This window comes from Amblyraja radiata, chromosome 11, assembly GCF_010909765.2.
Source record: "Amblyraja radiata isolate CabotCenter1 chromosome 11, sAmbRad1.1.pri, whole genome shotgun sequence".
Classification (NCBI taxonomy): Eukaryota; Metazoa; Chordata; class Chondrichthyes; order Rajiformes; family Rajidae; genus Amblyraja; species Amblyraja radiata.
In genome coordinates this window covers 46918155-46936443 of record NC_045966.1, presented here as the reverse complement: position 1 = coordinate 46936443, position 18289 = coordinate 46918155, and the positions used below count along the sequence as shown (strand labels likewise).

Genomic DNA, 18289 nt, shown 5'->3' with positions numbered 1-18289 from the left:
AGTGCTGAGCCACCGGGAGATCAGATAGGTTAAGACGGACTGAGTGGATGTGTTCAGTGAAACGATCGCCGAGCCTGCGCTTGGTCTCGCCGATTTAGAGAAGTTGACACCTGGAACAGCAGATATAGTAGATGAGGTTGGAGGAGGTGCAAGTGAACCTCTGCCTCACCTGGAAAGATTGTTTGGATCCTTGGATGGGGTTGAGGGGGGGAGGTACAGGGACAGGTGTTGCATCTCCTGTGGTTGCTGGGGAAAGTACCTGGGGAGGGGGTGGAAAATCAGTGTGAAGGGACGAGTTGACCAGGGAGTTTTGGAGGGAACGGTCTCTGCGGAAAGCAGAAAGGTGTAGAAATGGGAAGATATGGCCAGTAGTGGGATCCCGTTGGATAGGCTGGGACTGTTTTGCCTGGAATGAAGGAAGTTGAGGGATGACCTTCCAAATGTTTTTTTAAATTACAAGCGATGGATGTAGTAGATAGTTGCAGTCTTTTTTACCAGGACAGAGAGTCTAAAACTAGTGGAAATAAGTTTAATACAGTAAGAGAGGGGAACATTTCACAATGGACCAGAAGGGCAACCATTTCACACAGAGGGTATATGGAACGAGCTGCCAGAGGAGGTAATAGAAGCAGGTAATATTATTATGTTTAAAAAATATTTGGACAAGTACATTGAGAAGAAAGGTTTAAAGGGCTATGGTCCATACACAGGCAAATGGGATAAGCATAGACGGGCATTTTGATTACCATGGACAAATTGAACCAAAGGGACTGTTTCCTTGCTGTTTGACGACAAATAATCTATGACACAATCCATCAGCAACATCCACCCATATTCATTTTCCACTTCATGCCATAAATTTCTGCCTCTTAAATTATAAAGGCAGGTATTTCTTATGTTCTACTTTTCCATCACCCTTTGCGATAGCACAGAGGAAACGGAGGCAAAACAGTAATTAAAGTCTTTGGCTTTGAGACCATGCGCTAAAGATGGAACACTGACATTGTTAAAGTAACCGCCTGTGGCAACAATTGTGGTTTTTTTTTAAACAGATGCATGTGTACTGGTAGGATTACAAACATTTTCAAAACAAAACATTAATTCAATTAAATGTTTGCTGGTGGAAGAACATACTTTTCCTCTGGTGTGTTGTCTCAGTTGACATCCATTATGATGTGTCAAACTAAAGCGGTCATTTTGATTTGCTCTGGGCGATCAAGGGATCAAGGGCCAGCAGGCTAATTCTTTGGCAAAACAGCGATGGCACTTTGAAGGGGCGATGAACAGTCTTAACTAAACAATGGGATTAATGACACCATTCTCCCTTAGATCTAAGTGCTGTTCCTTGACTTCTACATCAATGGAAACATTCGCAGAGCAAACTCCAACATAATCATACAATCAGTGAAATCTTTACTTTGAAAGATCTTGAAATAAAGGGGACCCGGAACTCCCCAAAAGAGAACTAGAATGCCCAACTTCCTTGTGTATTCTGGGTGCCAAATGAGAATTTTCTAACTCGGAACTAAAATGGAAGAACATCCCCTGATTTTCACCAATGACTATAACACATTCAACGCCCCCAAAGATAACCACCCAATGCCAAATCATTCCATTGAAATCCCAGAAATTCTACAGAGTCAGAGAGTCAAAGAATTGCACAACATGGAAACTGCCCCTTCGGCCCAAATCATCCATGACGACCAAAGTGTCTTCCAGAGCGTGTTCATTTTGCCTGCATTTGGCCCATATCCATGCAGCTGTCCAAATGTATTTTAAACATTATAATTGTACTTGCCCTTACCACTTCCTCTGGCAACAGACTCCACATGTACAGCATACCACACTCTGTGTGAAAAACCTGACCTCCACTTCATTTTAAAATAATTCCCCTCCCCTTTCCCTTTTTAATCTATGCACTCCAGTTTTAGACAACATCTTTCTGAATCTTTTTTGCACCCTCTCTAGCTTAAAGACATATTTAAAGACAGTGATCTCACCAATGTCCATTAGGCATATTATGACATCCCAATTCTTGTACTTAGTGTTCTGTTGGATGTAGGCAACCATATGCCATCTTCATTCCTTTATCTACCAGTGTCGCCACTTTCAGGAAACTATGTACTTGTATACCTTGATCTCTCTGTTTCACTCCAGGGACCTGCCACTTAGTGCACATGTCCTGGCCTGATATAGCTTCCCAAAATGCTTCACCTCACATAGGCCAGAGTTTATTTCTATGTGACATTCCTTGGCCCATGTTCCCAGTTGACCCAGAACCCGCTGTAGCTATAGATAATCTCCTTCACTGTCCATCACACCACCAATTTGGTGGTCATCTGCATACTTACTGAACCTAGAGTCAGCGTGGAAGCAGGCCCTTCGGTCCAACTTGCCCGCTCTGGCCAACAAGTCCCAGCTACACTAGACCCACCTGCCCTCATTTGGTCCATATCCCTCCAGACCTGTCCTATCCATGTACCTGCCTTGTCATCTTGTCATCTACATGTCATCCAAATTGTTAATATGTATGACAAACACCAGTAGACCTAATTCCTGCATCAGACCCCTGGTCAGGCCTCCAATCTGAAAAACGACCCTCCACTACTACCCTCTGTCTCCTCCGAGCTAGTCAATTTTGTATCCAATTGGCTAGCTCAGCCTGGATCCCACGACATTGGCCAGACACTACTCAACACTGTACCTCGGTGACTGCCAATCACCCCCTCCCCCGGACACTCCTCCCACAGGAAAAACACTATGACTGTATGCATGTAAATAGATTTATTTATTGAAATCATATTCTATGTCGCTCTTCCAGGGAGATGCTAACTGCATTTCGTTGTCTCTGTACTGTACACTGACAATGACAATTAAAGTTGAATCTGAATCTGACATCTCCCCCACCATGTGGGACCTGCTCAAAAACCTTGCTAAAGTCCATATAGAAAATGTCAACTACCTTTCCCTTATCAGTCGTCAATGCCACCTATTCAAAGACATTTATGAGACACAGTTTCCCACTGTTTATTATTAGGGAACAGTGTTTCCCCAGTGGTTACTTACATCAAACAAGGTCACGTAGTTGTCAACGAGGTCTTCGATAATCCTCACTTCCTGCTCTCCTTTCCCATCGGTCTGAAACAAGCTGGGAGCAAAAAGTAGCGACAAGTTCTTGGTGCACATCTGGTTGAGGTCTGCGCATTTCTGAACCCTGCTCGGATCAAGAGAGAGAAGTTAATTCAATTCAATTCAATTCAACTTTAATGTCATTGCACAAATACTGAGTATGGGTACAACGAAATGCAGTTTTGCGTCAGTCCGTAGTAGTGCAATATAGAAATTTAAAAAAAAGAGGATACAGAATAATAAAAAATACAGAATAATTAAACAATGGGGACGGAGGGACCGGAGGAATCTATCGGCGGGACTCCGAGTTCAGCAATGCGACGGTATGATTGTAGAAGCTGTTCCTCATCCTACTGGTACGAGACCTGAGGCCTCCACTTGTTCTCAAAGGGATGGACAAACCTGCCTGACTTCAGTCCATCCACTGATTTCTTGATCAAAAGAAAAGATTCTGAACTTGAGGTGTAGACAAGATAGACAGAGCTTTTCTCCCAGCAGGTGTGGAGTCCAAAACTAGAGGGCACAGGTTTATGGTAAGAGAGGAGAGAGTGAAAGGACACCGGAGTGGCCGGTTTTTCCACGGTGGCCATTTGAAACAAGCTGCCAGAGGAAGTGTTGGGAGAAAGATACACTCACAACATTTAAAAGGCAATTGGACAGTTACATAGATAGGAAAAGTGTGGAGTGATATGAGCCTAATGCTGGCCAATAGGATTAGTGTAGATAGGAATCATGGTCAACATCGAACGTTTGGACCTAAGGGCCATTTCTGTGCTGTACAAGTCTATAACACTCTACAACATTGACCCTTCAGAGGGACAGCATTCACACCATTCTTGGCACATCAATTTGGTTTAATTAGTTCTATAATTTACCTTCAACAAGTCATAAAACAAATGGTAGAGCTCACATCTAAACTGCTTAATATCATAATATCACAGAGGAGGTTTGGTTAGCTTGAAACCTCAGACTAACAGTATAGTACAAAGCTTGCATGTAGAAGACATTTTTGGAGGCAACTCTATAAAGTGTATGCATTATAAGGTATCAGGGATGTCAGGGATGACGTCTTGCCGAATGTCCTTTCCGAAAAAGAAAACAAAAAGATCACTTTAGCCTGCTCCAGAAATGACAACTGAAAGAGACCAACCTGTACAGGTGCCCAATCAGGGCAGCAAGAGTTATTCTGTTGACTCGTGGCAGCGTATGAATGATTTCTTTGTATTGCTTCAGTCTCTGGGATTTATGAGGAATATCTGAAAGAAAGGGAGAACAAATGAGTCACAACGCCCGACATTTGCCTGCGTAAAACTTCAACCGCGTGTGTGTGTGTGTGTGTGTGTGTGTGTGTGTGTGTGTGTGTGCTTAGTTTATTGTCACATGTACCGAGGTACAGTGAAAAGCTTTTTTGTTGCTTGCTATCCAGTCAGTGAAAAGACTACACATGATTACAATCAAGCCGTCCACCGTGTAGATGCAGGATAGAAGGAATAACGTTTAGTGCAAGATAAAGTCCACTGGAGACTGATTAAAGATGGTCAGAGGATCTCAAATGCCCAGAATATACTGTTCTTGTTTTAGATTTGAAGCATCTGCAGTTTTCATGAGTAAATGTATTCAGGATAACATACAATTCTCTTAACAATGATTTTGGGCGATTTGATAAATGTAACCTGAAGTATTAAGGTAAGGTTATTTATTTGTATTATTTGAATAAACAATTACATTTGGCGGCCCTACCATTCCGTATTTCCAAATAAGTGTGTTGAAACTCATTCAGTGAATATCCAAATACATTAACAGTGACAGAAGAAATTCACCTGCAAGTAGAGAGCTGACATAGGAAGGTGCACTAGCAAATCTCATTGCTAACTACCAACGTAATCAAATAGGTTCCTCCAATAAAGTTATAGTCATTCGCACCCGGTTGGTACTTGAGAGGGACGAAGCACTGTCCACAGGCACCCTGGGGGATTTCGGGGACTGCTGGGCACCACGGGGGGTGGAATGTATCCTTAATGATGGTGAAATAGGTATTTAATGTTCAATATTAAGAATATATATATTTTTACCTGTATTATGGTGGTGGGTTTGTTTGTATTGTTCAATTTATTGTAAATAATCGATTACATTTATTTTTGGTAAAAATAAAATTCTAGTAAAGGAAGACAATGGATGTGTCTCTGTAGAACATTGCACCATTGTCACGTGGCACCTTACCTGCTGCTTCTTTCCATTGTGGATGGAGCTCCGTCAGAAAGATTGGATCGTCCACCTCTCTGAAAAACCTCTTGAGGACATCGGTGACATCCTCAATGAAGTGCTCGCCTGTCCGTAGCTTCACGTTCCTGGCGTCCCTTCGGAACTCTTCCATCAGGAGTTTGATGCGTGACTTGGCTCCGTTCTTCCTGTAGATCCCCTCGTGACACAGCCCTGTGGGAAACAGTGGGTGTATACAACACAATCACACACAGCTGTAGCTCGCCCTTGGATCAGCTTGCAGTCTGTAATTTGTGGAAGCAATTGTCTGTCCTAGAAATGTGCCAGCAGATCGAAGTGAAGCCAGCACCTTGTGTCAATGGCACCATTTCATTGTAGTACACTTCCCAGTTAGGGTAAAAGACCATGAGATAGATCAATCTGTACTCTATTATTTCCGAATATATTGGTGAAAAGATTTCATACAAACTGACCATTGTGGAACAAGTCCCTTCATACTGTATACACTTCTATCCATTTGTTCACAGACTATCATACAATAGACAATAGGTGCAGGAGTAGGCCATTCAGCCCTTTGAGCCAGCATCGCCATTCACTGTGATCATGGCTGATCATCCACAATCTGTACCCCGTTCCTGCCTTCTCATCATATCCCCTGACTCCGCTATCCCTCTTGAAAGCGTCCAGAGAATTGGCCTCCACTGTCTTCTGAGGCAGAGAATTCCACAGATTCACAACCATCTGTGTGGAAAAGTTTTTCCTCATCTCCGTTCTAAATGGCTTATCCCTTATTCTGAAACTGTGGCCCCTGGTTCTGGACTCCCCCAACATAGGAAACGTGTTTCCTGCCTCTAGGGTGTCGAAACCTTTAATAATCTTATATGTTTCAATAAGATCCCCTCTCATCTTTCTAAATTCCAGAATATACAAGCCCAGCCACTCCATTCTATCAACATGTGACAGTCCCACCATCCCGGGAATTAACCTTGTGAACCTATGCTGCACTCAATAGCAAAAATGTCCTTCCTCAAATTTGGAGACCAAAACTGCACACAAGGATTCCACAATTTCACAAATTACTAACTCCACAAATTACAATTCTTTAGGAAGGGTTTATTGAATCTATTAAGTGCAAAGTAAGCTGAAGGAAAAATTGAAAACATAACTCCCGTGCTGTTTTGACACAAGCATCATTAGTGATAGATTATCCCTCTCTCATCACAGGCTCAATATTCTGTTATAAATACTTTAACAAAATCATTAAGTAAAGAGACATCCTGAATGTAAAATTGAACCACTGCACATTACAGTTAGCAGAGAGAATCAATAAACAGACAAAGGTTCAATGAAGTCACTGTCATTACATATTTACATCTCAAATTATTGGAAATCATTTCAGTTTCAGGACATGAACTGTTAATTTTTAAAATATCAATTATTTATCTAGTTTTCACCAATCTCTTCATTTACTTTCAAATGTCTCTTTTCAAAAAGGCCCTTATTTGTTTTTGGAGATTATACTCTAGTCTGGCGTTCACCAGTTGAAGGTCCATTGTCGACTTGGATGACAGCTGTGGGCCTCAAAAAAGTAGCCACCAGCATCATCAAAGATCCACACCAACCTGGCCATGCTCTCATTTCATTCCCACCGTGGGGAAGAACGTATAGAAGTCTGAAAACCGTGACCAACTGGTTTAAGAATTCCTGCTTCTCAACAATCATCAATCTCTTGAACAACACTAACAACACTAACAGAGATAAGTTTTTTTGGCCTTCCATCACAGCAATGTGATGGATGTTTATGTAAATTATGTTGTGTCTTGGGTCTATTTGTTTGTAATGTATGGCTGCAGAAACGGCATTTCGTTTGGACCTCAAGGGGTCCAAATGACAATAAATTGAATTGTAATTGTAATTGTAATTGAACTGTCTGAAGAAGGGTCTAAACCCGAAACGTCACCCATTCCTTTTCTCCAGAGATGCCGCCTGCCCCACTGAGTTACTCCAACATTTTATGTCTATCTTTGGTTGAAACCACCATTTGCAGTTCCTTCCTACACTAACCAATGAACTATGGACTGTCTTGGGTTGCAGTAAGGAATATTTTACAGTGGTGTTAGGGTTATTAATTTTTTGATGTTTTTGTATATTATAAATGTTTTATGTGTATTATGCTACAGGCCTGTTGTGCTGCTGCAAGTAAGAATGTCATTGTTCCATTTTTGATACATATGACAATAAGCACTTCTGGCTCTCTTGACTCCTCGTGACGCCCTTTAGCTGAGGGTTGAAATTCCATCCAACCGAGCATTTTTAAAACCCTCCTGGGTGACATGCTATCACATCACTAAAGATGACAGTGTGTTAGTTATATTGCTGCAAACATAAAACAACTGATATTCCACTGCATTGGTTTTGAAGGCAGAGTAATGGTATTCCTGTGGAAAGCTTCAATGCCATATGTTGCTGAGATTCTGCCCCTCCACAACTAGTTTTTGATCAAAGAATGGGGAACTAATTATTAGAGCAGAAGAGACCAATTTGTACCTTATCCAATTCCATCAGATTATGCCTGAAATATGAGCTATCTCTGCACATCTCAGATTTTGGATTTTCAACGCACCCAGCATCAATTGTCATATATGAGTGTGTTCCACATTTCTGCCATTTTCTGCATACAAATGTTCTGCGTGGCCTGGCCAGACTATTTTAACCATGCCTCCCACCCAACCATCTCTCCCTCCACCTTCTCAATCTCCCCTGAAAACTTCAACTCATTGCTTAACTATCTAAGACATATGCAACTGAATCACAACCATGAATTCATTCTTGAAATTTCAGTCCAGCTATGTATACTAGGAGTGTACATCTGCCCAAAATTCAGCGTACACACAAGGAACTTCATATGATGGTTTACAAATAAAGACACAAAGTGCTGGAGTAACTCACCAGGTCAGGCAGCATCCCTGGAGAATATGGATAGGTGATATCTCAGGTCTGGTCTGAAGAGTGGTCCCAACCGAAACGTCACCTATCCATGTTCTCCAGAGATGCCACCTGACCCACCAAGTTACTCCAGCACTTGGTGTCTTTTTCCGCACAAAGTTCCATGTTCATCGTTTTGTCAATGTCTATTGGCGACAATTCCTAACATGATAGATGTTTAGTTTGAGTTACAACATCGACTTCCTTATTGAATCCCTGAAAATATATTTTTAAGGTGTTCTTTACAGGAAAGAGGAATTAACATATATTCACCAGCATAATGTATGAGCGCAGTGAAAATACTCAGAACATGCCCAAGCAACTGCAATGAAGCAAAAGATTGGATCATCTACTTCAGCGCTCTCTGTTCAGTGATAAATACTGCCCTTGCCACTGGGAATAATTCATATTCTCTTCTTTGAGATAATGCTGGGGGACATTTGGCATCAGCCTCAGTGGGTAGCTGGTGCTTTACCAGCTCATCTGTAGGACAGTCTCTCAGACAGCACATTGCTCACTCAATAATGCACTGGAGGTAGATCTTGTGTCACACCTCTGGTGAGAAGCTAAATCACTAATCTCCTGATCTCAGACGTGAATATGCTAAGCACATGGCTGATACAGCCCCTTTAGAAATTAATTACCCTTGCTTGTCATCTTAAAGCAGCACAGTGGCGCAGCGGTAGAGTTGCTGCCTCACACTGCCAGAGACCCAGGTTCGAATCCAGGGTGCTTCTGCATAGAGTTTGTACATTCTCCCTGAGATTGCATGGGTTTCCTATGGGTGCTCTGGTTTCCTCCCACATATTAAAAACGTGCGGGTTTGTAGGTTAATTGTGCATAGGAGGTACACTGATGTATGGGTGATCGCTGGTCGGCATGGACTTAGTGGACTGAAGGGCCTATTTCCTCGCTGTATCTCTAAATCAATCTCCTGAAACATTCCAAGTGCCACTGAGGAAGCGCTGGGTTGACCCAGGAATTAATTTTTGGAAACAAAGAACTGCAGATGCTGTTTTATATCAAAGATAGACACAAAGTGCTGGAGTGAATCAGCAGGTCAGGCATCATCTCTGGACAAAAAGGATGAGTGACGTTTCGGGTCGGTACCCTTCTTCAGTCCTGCCCCGAAACGTCACCCATCCTTTTACTCCAGAGATGATGCCTGACCCACTGCGTTACTCCAGAACGTTGTGTCTATCCAGGAATTAGATTAACAACCTCTAGTTTTATTACCATCTGTGGTGAGATGACTGTAGTCATGACCCTGCTATTCTACATCGTAAAGAGGGATTGGCTCTAATGTCAGCATACAAATGGTGCACCATTATGCCCTTTAATAGAGTGGGACAGGCAGCATCTCTGGAGAGAAGGAATGTGTAGCGTTTCTAGTCGAGACCCTTCTTCAGACCTGAAACGTCACCCATTCCTTTTCTCCAGAGATGCCGCCTGCGCCGCTGAGTCACTCCAGCTTTTTTGTATCTATCTTCGGTTTAAACCAGCATCTGCAGTTCCTTCCTACACATTAGATTAGATTAGATTAGATTCGTTTAATGTCATTCAGACCTTTCGGTCTGAACGAAATTTCGTTTCCCTGCAGTCATACATATAATTAAAAAATGACAAAAACACACAATCAACACAAATTTAACATGCCCCTTGATAGGTTACATTGTGGCAACCACTCACCATATTGTGTAATGAAGGCGATGCAACTGTCCACGATAATGGGGATATCATTTCTGCTGAGCTGCTGGTCACACAGTGCATTCCCCCGACTCCCTGCCGCACTCTGAATATCACTGCACCACACCGAGTAGTCCAGGCGTGTCACGCCATGTAGATACAATGTTCTACAGAGACACAGGAGACAGGGTTACATCAAGATACACCACTCAATGTTCATATTTCACCTCTCCATTGCTTGCCATTGTCTCTGTTACTTTGCTGAGGACTTAATGTCATTTTCTGTTGTCATTGTTCAAAGAACTTCAAGGAAATTCTCCATTGATTGATGATTGAGTTAATGTATGAGGAGTGTTTGAAGGCTCTGGGCCTGCACTCGCTGCAGTTTGGAAGGATGAGGGGGGGGGCGAGGGGTCTCATTGAAACCTATCAAACAATTAAAGACCTTTTGGATGTGGAGAGGATGTTTCCAATACTGGGAGAGTCCAGGACCAGAGAACGCAGCCTCAAAATAAAAGGACGTAGCTTTAGAATGGAGATGAGGAAGAATTTCATCAGCCAGAGGGTGATGAATCTGTGTAATTCATTGTCACAAATCACTGTAAAAGTCAAGTTATTGGACATATTTAAAGTGGAGTTTGATAGGTTCTTATTTAGTAAGTGCATCAAAGTTTACAGGAAGAATACAAGAGGATGGGGTTGAGAGGGAACAATAGATCTCCCCAAAAACCTCCCCAAAGTTTTGAGTAAAGTCAGAGACGGAGGGCAGAGGATGAAGGCAGTCCAGTCTGCACAACCTTCAAAGCAGATGCTTGCAAACCTTTGCCGAATTTTCACACAGCCAAACAGATAAACCGTTGATCTTCTACAATTAAACTCCACCATAAGAATCACAGAGAACATGGGATTTAGAGCAGTACTGCACAATAACAAGTCTTTTGGCCAATAATGTCCATGCCAAACATGATGCCAAGATAAACTTGGAGGCCAAGAGATCTTGGAGAAGTCGTGACATGGGGTGCACATCATTCATCTATTCTCACTAACGGAATAAAGGCAAGAAAAGCCTGAAATAAAAACAGAAAATATTTTAAATACTCTGAATATTGGACAGCATTGATTGGGATAGAAGTAGTGATGGTATTTCCTTTCTGACCCGATGATTATTTCTAGCAGTTTATGTTTTTTTCAGATTATCTGTAACCACAGTTTTATGCATTCGATGTATCATACAATTTATTTAAGATTCCCAGTATTCTTGGCTAGGATGGCCCATTTCAGTTATAAGGAGATACTGGATATACTGGATAAATGGATTGGGGTGTACAAGGCTCAAACCCTCAGATGGAAAAAAATGATAAGGGGCATTGACAGAGAAAGTAATTAGAAATGTTTTACCATAACATAGGGATTTAAAGCTAGAGGGAATACGCTTAGGGGAAGGGGTAAGAGTTGTAGAGAATCCCAATAAGAATTATTTCACTCACAGGGTGGTTGGAATCTGAAGCATATTGGTCGTGGTGAAATCAGAGACACAACATTTAATAAGTATCTTACTAAACATTTGAATCACTAACACATGGACGGCTAAAAAACTAATGTTGCACAGTCTTACAGCTCCTGAGAGCCGGGTTCAATCCTGATTTCAGGTGCCGTCTGTAGGGAGTTTGTACGTTCTCCCAGTGACCATGTGGGTTTTCTCCAGGTACTCCGGTTTCTTCCCACATTGGAAAAATGTACAGGTTTGTCGGTTAATTGGCCTTGGTAAGTTATACTTGGTGGCGACCTGAATCCGGGGCTCGGCCGCGGGCCAGTGCACGACATTGTCGGGAGCTCGCAGGTCACAGGCTGGTGATATGTTTTTACGGAACTCCCGCGGCAACAGCTGCGTCCGTTGGACTGGAGGGCGGCAGCTTCGACCACCCCGGGCCACGGAGCTTGAACCGGCCCGTTCATGGAGCTCGGTTGAGCCATGGGACTGACTTACCATCGCCCGGTGGGGTAACAACATCGGAGGCCTGGATCGCCTCAGCGCAGAGGGAGAAAAAGGAGGGGAAGAGACAGTGACTTTAAGACTTTTGCCTCCATCAGTGAGGAGGTGCCTGGTGAACTCACTGTGGTGGATGTTAATTTGTGTTTATTGTGTGTTTTGTTGTTTATTATTATATGTATGACTGCAGGCAACAAAATTTCATTCAGACCAAAAGGTCAGAATGACAAATAAAGGATCTAATCAAATCTAATCTAATCTAATCTAATAAAATTATCCCTAATGTGTAGGATAGTGGTAGTGATCACTGGTCAGTGCGGACTTGGTGAGCCGAAGGGCCTGTTTCCGTATGGTATCGCTAAGTCAAATGCAGTCAAATCGGATTAGTACAGATGCATACTTGACAATCGGTATAAAAATTATGGGCTGAAGAGACCATTTATTGTGTGTATGAAGTGATAACAAGGATCCCTGGGTTTCACCAGTCTCAAAGAACAGAGCAATTTTCACCATTTTCACACTTTTCAGCCATTGGCTTAAGCACAATGCATATGCGGCATATCACACCATCTTTTTCTCTGGAGTAACCTGGATCAAATAGTGAACTATATCAATATATCCAGCACTCAATAGAAATCTGCAGGTTACTTTTTTGGGATACACTATCTTTCTGAAAGGTACGGCAATTACCTCCAAACATAGAAAAATAGGTGCAGGAAGAGGCCATTCGGCCCTTCGAGCCAGCACCGCCATTCATTGTGATCATGGCTGATCGTCCCCTATCAATAACCCGTGCCTGCCTTCTCCCCATATCCCTTGACTACACTAGCCCCTAGAGCTCAATTGATAAATATTGCCCCAGACATAAGCAAAAAGAGGTCCAGCATGTGTGGTGAATTTATATCTGTACTACCCTGAATCTAAGGTCATAAGGTCATAAGGAATAGTAGAAATAGACCATTCTGCCCAGCAAGTCTACTCCTCCATTCAACCATGACTGATCTATCTCTCCCTCCTAACCCCACTTTCCTGCTTTCTCTCCATAACCTCTGTCACCTGTAGTAATCAAGAAAGCAATTAATGTCATGACGAGACAGAAATCTGCAAAGTTGCAGCAACAGTTTAGCAAGAAGTCGTTGCAAAAAATGAAAAATTAGAGAACATTTTCAGTTTGAAATCTGCCTCCTGTTGATCTCATCTTACCGTTCTTTGTCAACCAGCCGTAACACTTCCTTCTTCTCGCTGTTTTCATTCAGAATGGTGAAAGCTGTTCGAGGAAAAGGAACAACAGTTAAAGTGTAAAGTGAGATTTCCCCAGAATAGAGCTTCCTCGAACAAACCACAACAGAAATTGATATCTTTCCATCATCCCTTCTTGTCTCAGTCACTGCCCTGACAGTTGAATATTGCCTATTCTCAACAAAGGACCAGTATCCACCCATCCAAATTTCTGATAATGCCCATTTCTCCATCCCCAACCAAATTAAATCCCCACATAACATATTTAGTTTACAGATACAGTGTGGAAATAGCCCCTTTGGCCCACTGGGTACATGCTGAGCATCGATCACGCATTCACTAGTTCTATGTTTTAGAGCCAACAAACCTGTACGCCTTTGGAATGTGGGAGGGAACCGGAATACCCGGAGGAAACCCATGCGGTCACAGGGGGAGCATACATATTCCACACAGACAGCACCCGTAGTCTGGATTGGTAAATGTGATGTATACTGTTTGAAACATAGAAACATAGAAAATAGGTGCAGGAGGAGGCTATTCGGCCCATTCGGCCATTGCGATCATGGCTGATTGTCCCCAATCAATAACCCGTGCCTGCCTTCTCCCCATATCCCTTGATTCCACTAGCCCCTAGAGCTCTATCTAACTCTCTCTTAATCCATCCAGTGCTTTGGCCTGTGGCAGGGAATTCCACAAATTCACAACTCTCTGGGTGAAAACGTTTTTTCTTACCTCAGTCTTAAATGGCCTCCCCTTTTTTCTAAGACTGTGGCACCTGGTTCTGGACTCGCCCAACATTGGGAACATTTTTCCTGCATCTAGCTTGTCCAGTCCTTTTATAATTTTATATGTTTCTATAAGATACCCCCTCATCCTTCTAAACTCCAGTGAATACAAGCCTAGTCTTTTCAATCTTTCCTCATATGACAGTCCCGCAGTAATCTTCTTTCCTAAAGAGCAATAGCATCCACAATATTCAAAAACAAACAAACATGATAGTTTAGTTTGGTTTAGTTTCATTTTGAGATAGAGCGTGGAAATAGGGCTTTGGCCCACCTAGTCTGTGCCGACCAATGATCACCCATACACTACTTCTATGCTATCCCAGTTTCACATCCTACACACTAGGCGCAATTTACAGAAACCAATTAACCTACAAACCTGCACGTTTTTGGAATGTGGGAGAAAACCGGCGCACCCATAAAATACCCCAACAGTCACAGGGAGAACATACAAACTCTGTACGGAGAGTGCCCATAGTCAGGTTTGAACCCCAGTCTCTGGCACTGTAAGGCAGCAACTCTACTGCTGCATCATTCTGCTACCCTACACACTAATAACGAATTTCTGTGCTAATACACAAACAGCTAATCCCCTTTACTTACTGTATATTCATGGCACAGATTTAAGCAGCGGTTCCAATCCATGTACTGGACTTGGTGACTCACTCAGTTCCTGTAGTCTCTTCAGGTTCAGGGTCTCCTCCACTTGTCCTCCCTCATCGCAGCAGAACGTAAGATTGCACTTCTTAAGCATAAACCACCCTTCCCTCCATTGCTCGGGGTTGCGCATGGATTTATAGCGCAGTTTTCCGATCCGTTCAAACTGCCGACTGAGCAGGCAGTGCAGACTGGCGCAAGTGATTCCCTATGTTGGAAAAAAGGACATCAGTTTGTACACCATTCACCTCCTCACCATTAAAGGGATTTATCGGAGTCATTGCCTCAAAAAGGCAGCCAGCATTATCAGAGACCCACATCACCCTGGCCACACACTTATTTCACTCGCCATCGGGAAGAAGGTACAGGAGCCTGAAAACTGTAACATCCAGGTTCAGGAACAGCTTCTTCCCTACAGCCATTGTTAATATTGGCCAAATTAGAGGTATTATAAAATGGAGGATCTTTGCATTTGCAGACCCTGCTCAGCCTCTTTCTGTGAGAAGTTACAAGTTGACAGATGGTTCCAGAAAGTCTGGACCCCAGATTGATATGCAGGATAAGGTCAGGTCCAGATGTCCTTTCCTTTGTTAAAATTCATGAGGACTTTGAAGAAGAGCTCAGAGGTATTGCAAATGCATAGTTAGAATTGGCCAGATAAGGGGAAGTTGTAAATACTGTTCATAACGTTGCAGGGTGTTGTACTGCTGTTTGATGATTAGCTGAAGTATGAAACTTTGTTTGAATTGTTTATACAACCTGGGAAAATGTTGCATTACCTTGGTTAACTGACCTCTTTCCAGAACCTTCTGTAGAAACATTGTAATGGGATGCTTTGTAATTGGGGTAGGGAACTGTCAATAACAGTATAATGTAATCGATATCTGTGATTGGTTTGTAGGGGCTGCACCCCCGATCTACTTTTGCGCCACAGGGTCCAATGACCTATAAAGAGTGAACCCCATGAGGATCGGGGTCGATCTTCTGGAGGGGCACTTCGGACTGCGTAACCTTTTGTAGGTGTCTGCTTGCATAAGGCTGAAGGGCTGGAATGAGCAAAGACAAGGATCGGACCCGCGGTGGTTAGGTATTGTATAGGGAGTTCGTTATTGTTGGAAAGAATAAAGAATAGTGATCCGATGCTTGACTCGGTGTTTTACTGAACTAGACTAAGGGGGGTAAGCTCTAGGACCATAATTACACTATCAGGCTATTAAAAACTACTACCTCAAATAAGTTCTGAACTACAATAGACTATTATAATAATTATTGTACGACTACTGTTTATTTTTCACGTGTACATATGTGTGTGTGCATATGTGTATGTATATACACTTGTGAGCGATCTTTTTTTTCTCTCTCGTTTATTATATTGTTTACAGTGTACTATGTTTACATATTCTGTTGTGCAGCAGCAAGTAAGAATTGCATTGTTCTGTCTGGGACATATGACAATAAAAACACTTTTGACTTAATTAAGATGTCAAGCAGGTTCCTATGGAGTTTAGCACAGATTTAGCACAGTACTAAAGTAGGTAGGATTTAGTAATTTTAGTTTAGTTTAGAGGCACAGTGTGAAAACAGGTCCTTCGGGCCACCAAGTTCCATGCCGTCCATCAATCACCCCTACACAATTTCCATGTTGTCCCACTTTCCAATCCTACACACAAGTGGGAATTTACAGAAGCCAATTAAGCTACAAACCTCTATGTCTTCGGGATGTGGGAGGAAACCGAAGCATCTAGAGGAAACCTACATGATCACAGGGGGGACATGCAAACACCACACAGACAGCACCCGAGGTCAGGATCAAACCTGGATCTCTGAGGCAGCGGCTTCACCATGATCACTGTGCTGACTCTTTTGTTGTCATGATTCTATGATGGTAATGCCCAGTAGAATGTTGTGGGAAAATTCACTACCTCTTCTCCCTTCTCCCATCAGGCAAGAGTTACAGAGGTTTGAAAATGCATACCTCCAGATTCAGGGACAGTTTCTTCACAGCTGTTATCAGGCAACTAAATAGTCCTCTCATCAATTAGAGTGCGGTTTCTCACCACTCATCTACCTCGCTGGAGACATTTCAACGTTTATTTAATCGGACTTTATCATGCTTCAACGTCCAATATTGCACTGAATGTTGTGCCCTTTATCCGTGCACTGCAGACAGCTTGATTGCACTCATGTATAGTCTTTTATTTGACTGGACAGCACACAAACAAAACCTTTTCACTCTTCGTTGATGCACATGACAATAATAAACTAAGTTAAACTAAACTTAGGATATGGGAGAAAGATGACATGATTGCTTTTGTGTGAACATTTGGAAGCTAGAGGTACCTTTGCTATGGAGCTTGTCCATGTTTGTAGAGTTTCAGGGTTGTCAGTGCCAAACTGGAAGAACTTTTCTGAAGACAAAAAGATTTCAAATGTGTACCGAAACCTAAGGAAGACAGGAAAATAAAACAGACTGAAGCAAGATCCAAATGCAAGGTTAAGTTTTTTGTACTCATATTTTTAAGTTAAAGAAGGTTTAATTACTTTATGACTTTTCAGGTCAGGTCGGGGGGAGTTCCCCCCCACCACGGGTACCATGTAATCCCATGCTACCTGCTCCATGGTCGGATAGTCGGCGACTAAACCGTGTCCCCCAGCTGGTTTGCCAGGTGAGGAGGGGGCTGTGGACCCTCAGCAGGACTAAAAACAAGACCTGTCAAAGGGCAGATGAGCTTTGAGCGAGCCAAACGCCATCCACACTTCAGTAGAAGTTGTGATCCTGTCGTACATAGCATTGTAAGGATTGATGATAAAGCACACACACCAAAATCCTATACTTCCAGCGGTGGAAGTCCGCAGGAAATGGAGGACAGAGATGTGGGGTGCATCCGTCACCTTCCTGTTGGTAACCAGCACCACTGCGTCGCTAATGTTTTCAACAATGATGATGATGATGATGACTTAAAACAGTACATTCTAGAATGAGAACAGCACCAAGCTTGGAAAATTTACTATGATAATATCATTGGTGCATATTTGCCCCCCCCCCCCCCTACCTGCCTTAAGGTGGGTAAGTTGGCTTATCAGGCAACTGAACCATCTTCTCACCAACAAGAGTGGTCATGACCTCCCATCTACCCCATTAGAGACCTTCCAACTATTCTTGATCAAACTTTACTGGACTTTATCTTACACTAAACGTCATAACCTGTACCTGTACCTGTACACTGTGGACAGCTTAATTGTAATCATGTATAGTCCTTTTGATGACTGGATAGCACGCAACACAAAAGCTTTTCACTGTACCTCAGTACACATGACAATAATAAACTAATACTAATAAGTCTGAAGAAGAGTCCCGACCTGAAACATCGCCTATCCATGTCTTCCAGAGATGCTGCCTGAATCGTTGTTAATCCAGCATTTTGTGTCTTTTTTTAAATTGTAAACCAGGTTTACAGTTCCTTGTGTCAATCCATGTCAGTACTTTTTTAATTGTTTGAGATCCCCTCTTTTTTGAAGATATTGCATTTGGGATCACTTAGCGTACAAAAAAAAGTTCTGTGCAAGCGAACAATTATATTCCACACTCCCCCCCACCCCC

General features: G+C 42.6%; 1 protein-coding gene across 4 annotated transcripts in view; it reads right to left on the bottom strand.

Moving 5' to 3' along the window:
• Positions 1–18289, bottom strand: part of LOC116978600 (arf-GAP with Rho-GAP domain, ANK repeat and PH domain-containing protein 3-like) — a 173210-nt gene that overhangs the window by 30533 nt on the left and 124388 nt on the right. For all 4 annotated transcript variants that reach the window (XM_033029861.1, XM_033029862.1, XM_033029860.1 and 1 more), the window contains 7 exons: positions 17029–17131; positions 14698–14896; positions 13214–13277; positions 10024–10187; positions 5350–5562; positions 4280–4385; positions 3067–3214 (listed from right to left, as the gene is read on the bottom strand). In XM_033029861.1, the coding sequence (XP_032885752.1) occupies positions 3067–3214; positions 4280–4385; positions 5350–5562; positions 10024–10187; positions 13214–13277; positions 14698–14896; positions 17029–17131 (997 nt within the window). The remainder of the gene's footprint in view (positions 1–3066; positions 3215–4279; positions 4386–5349; positions 5563–10023; positions 10188–13213; positions 13278–14697; positions 14897–17028; positions 17132–18289) is intronic.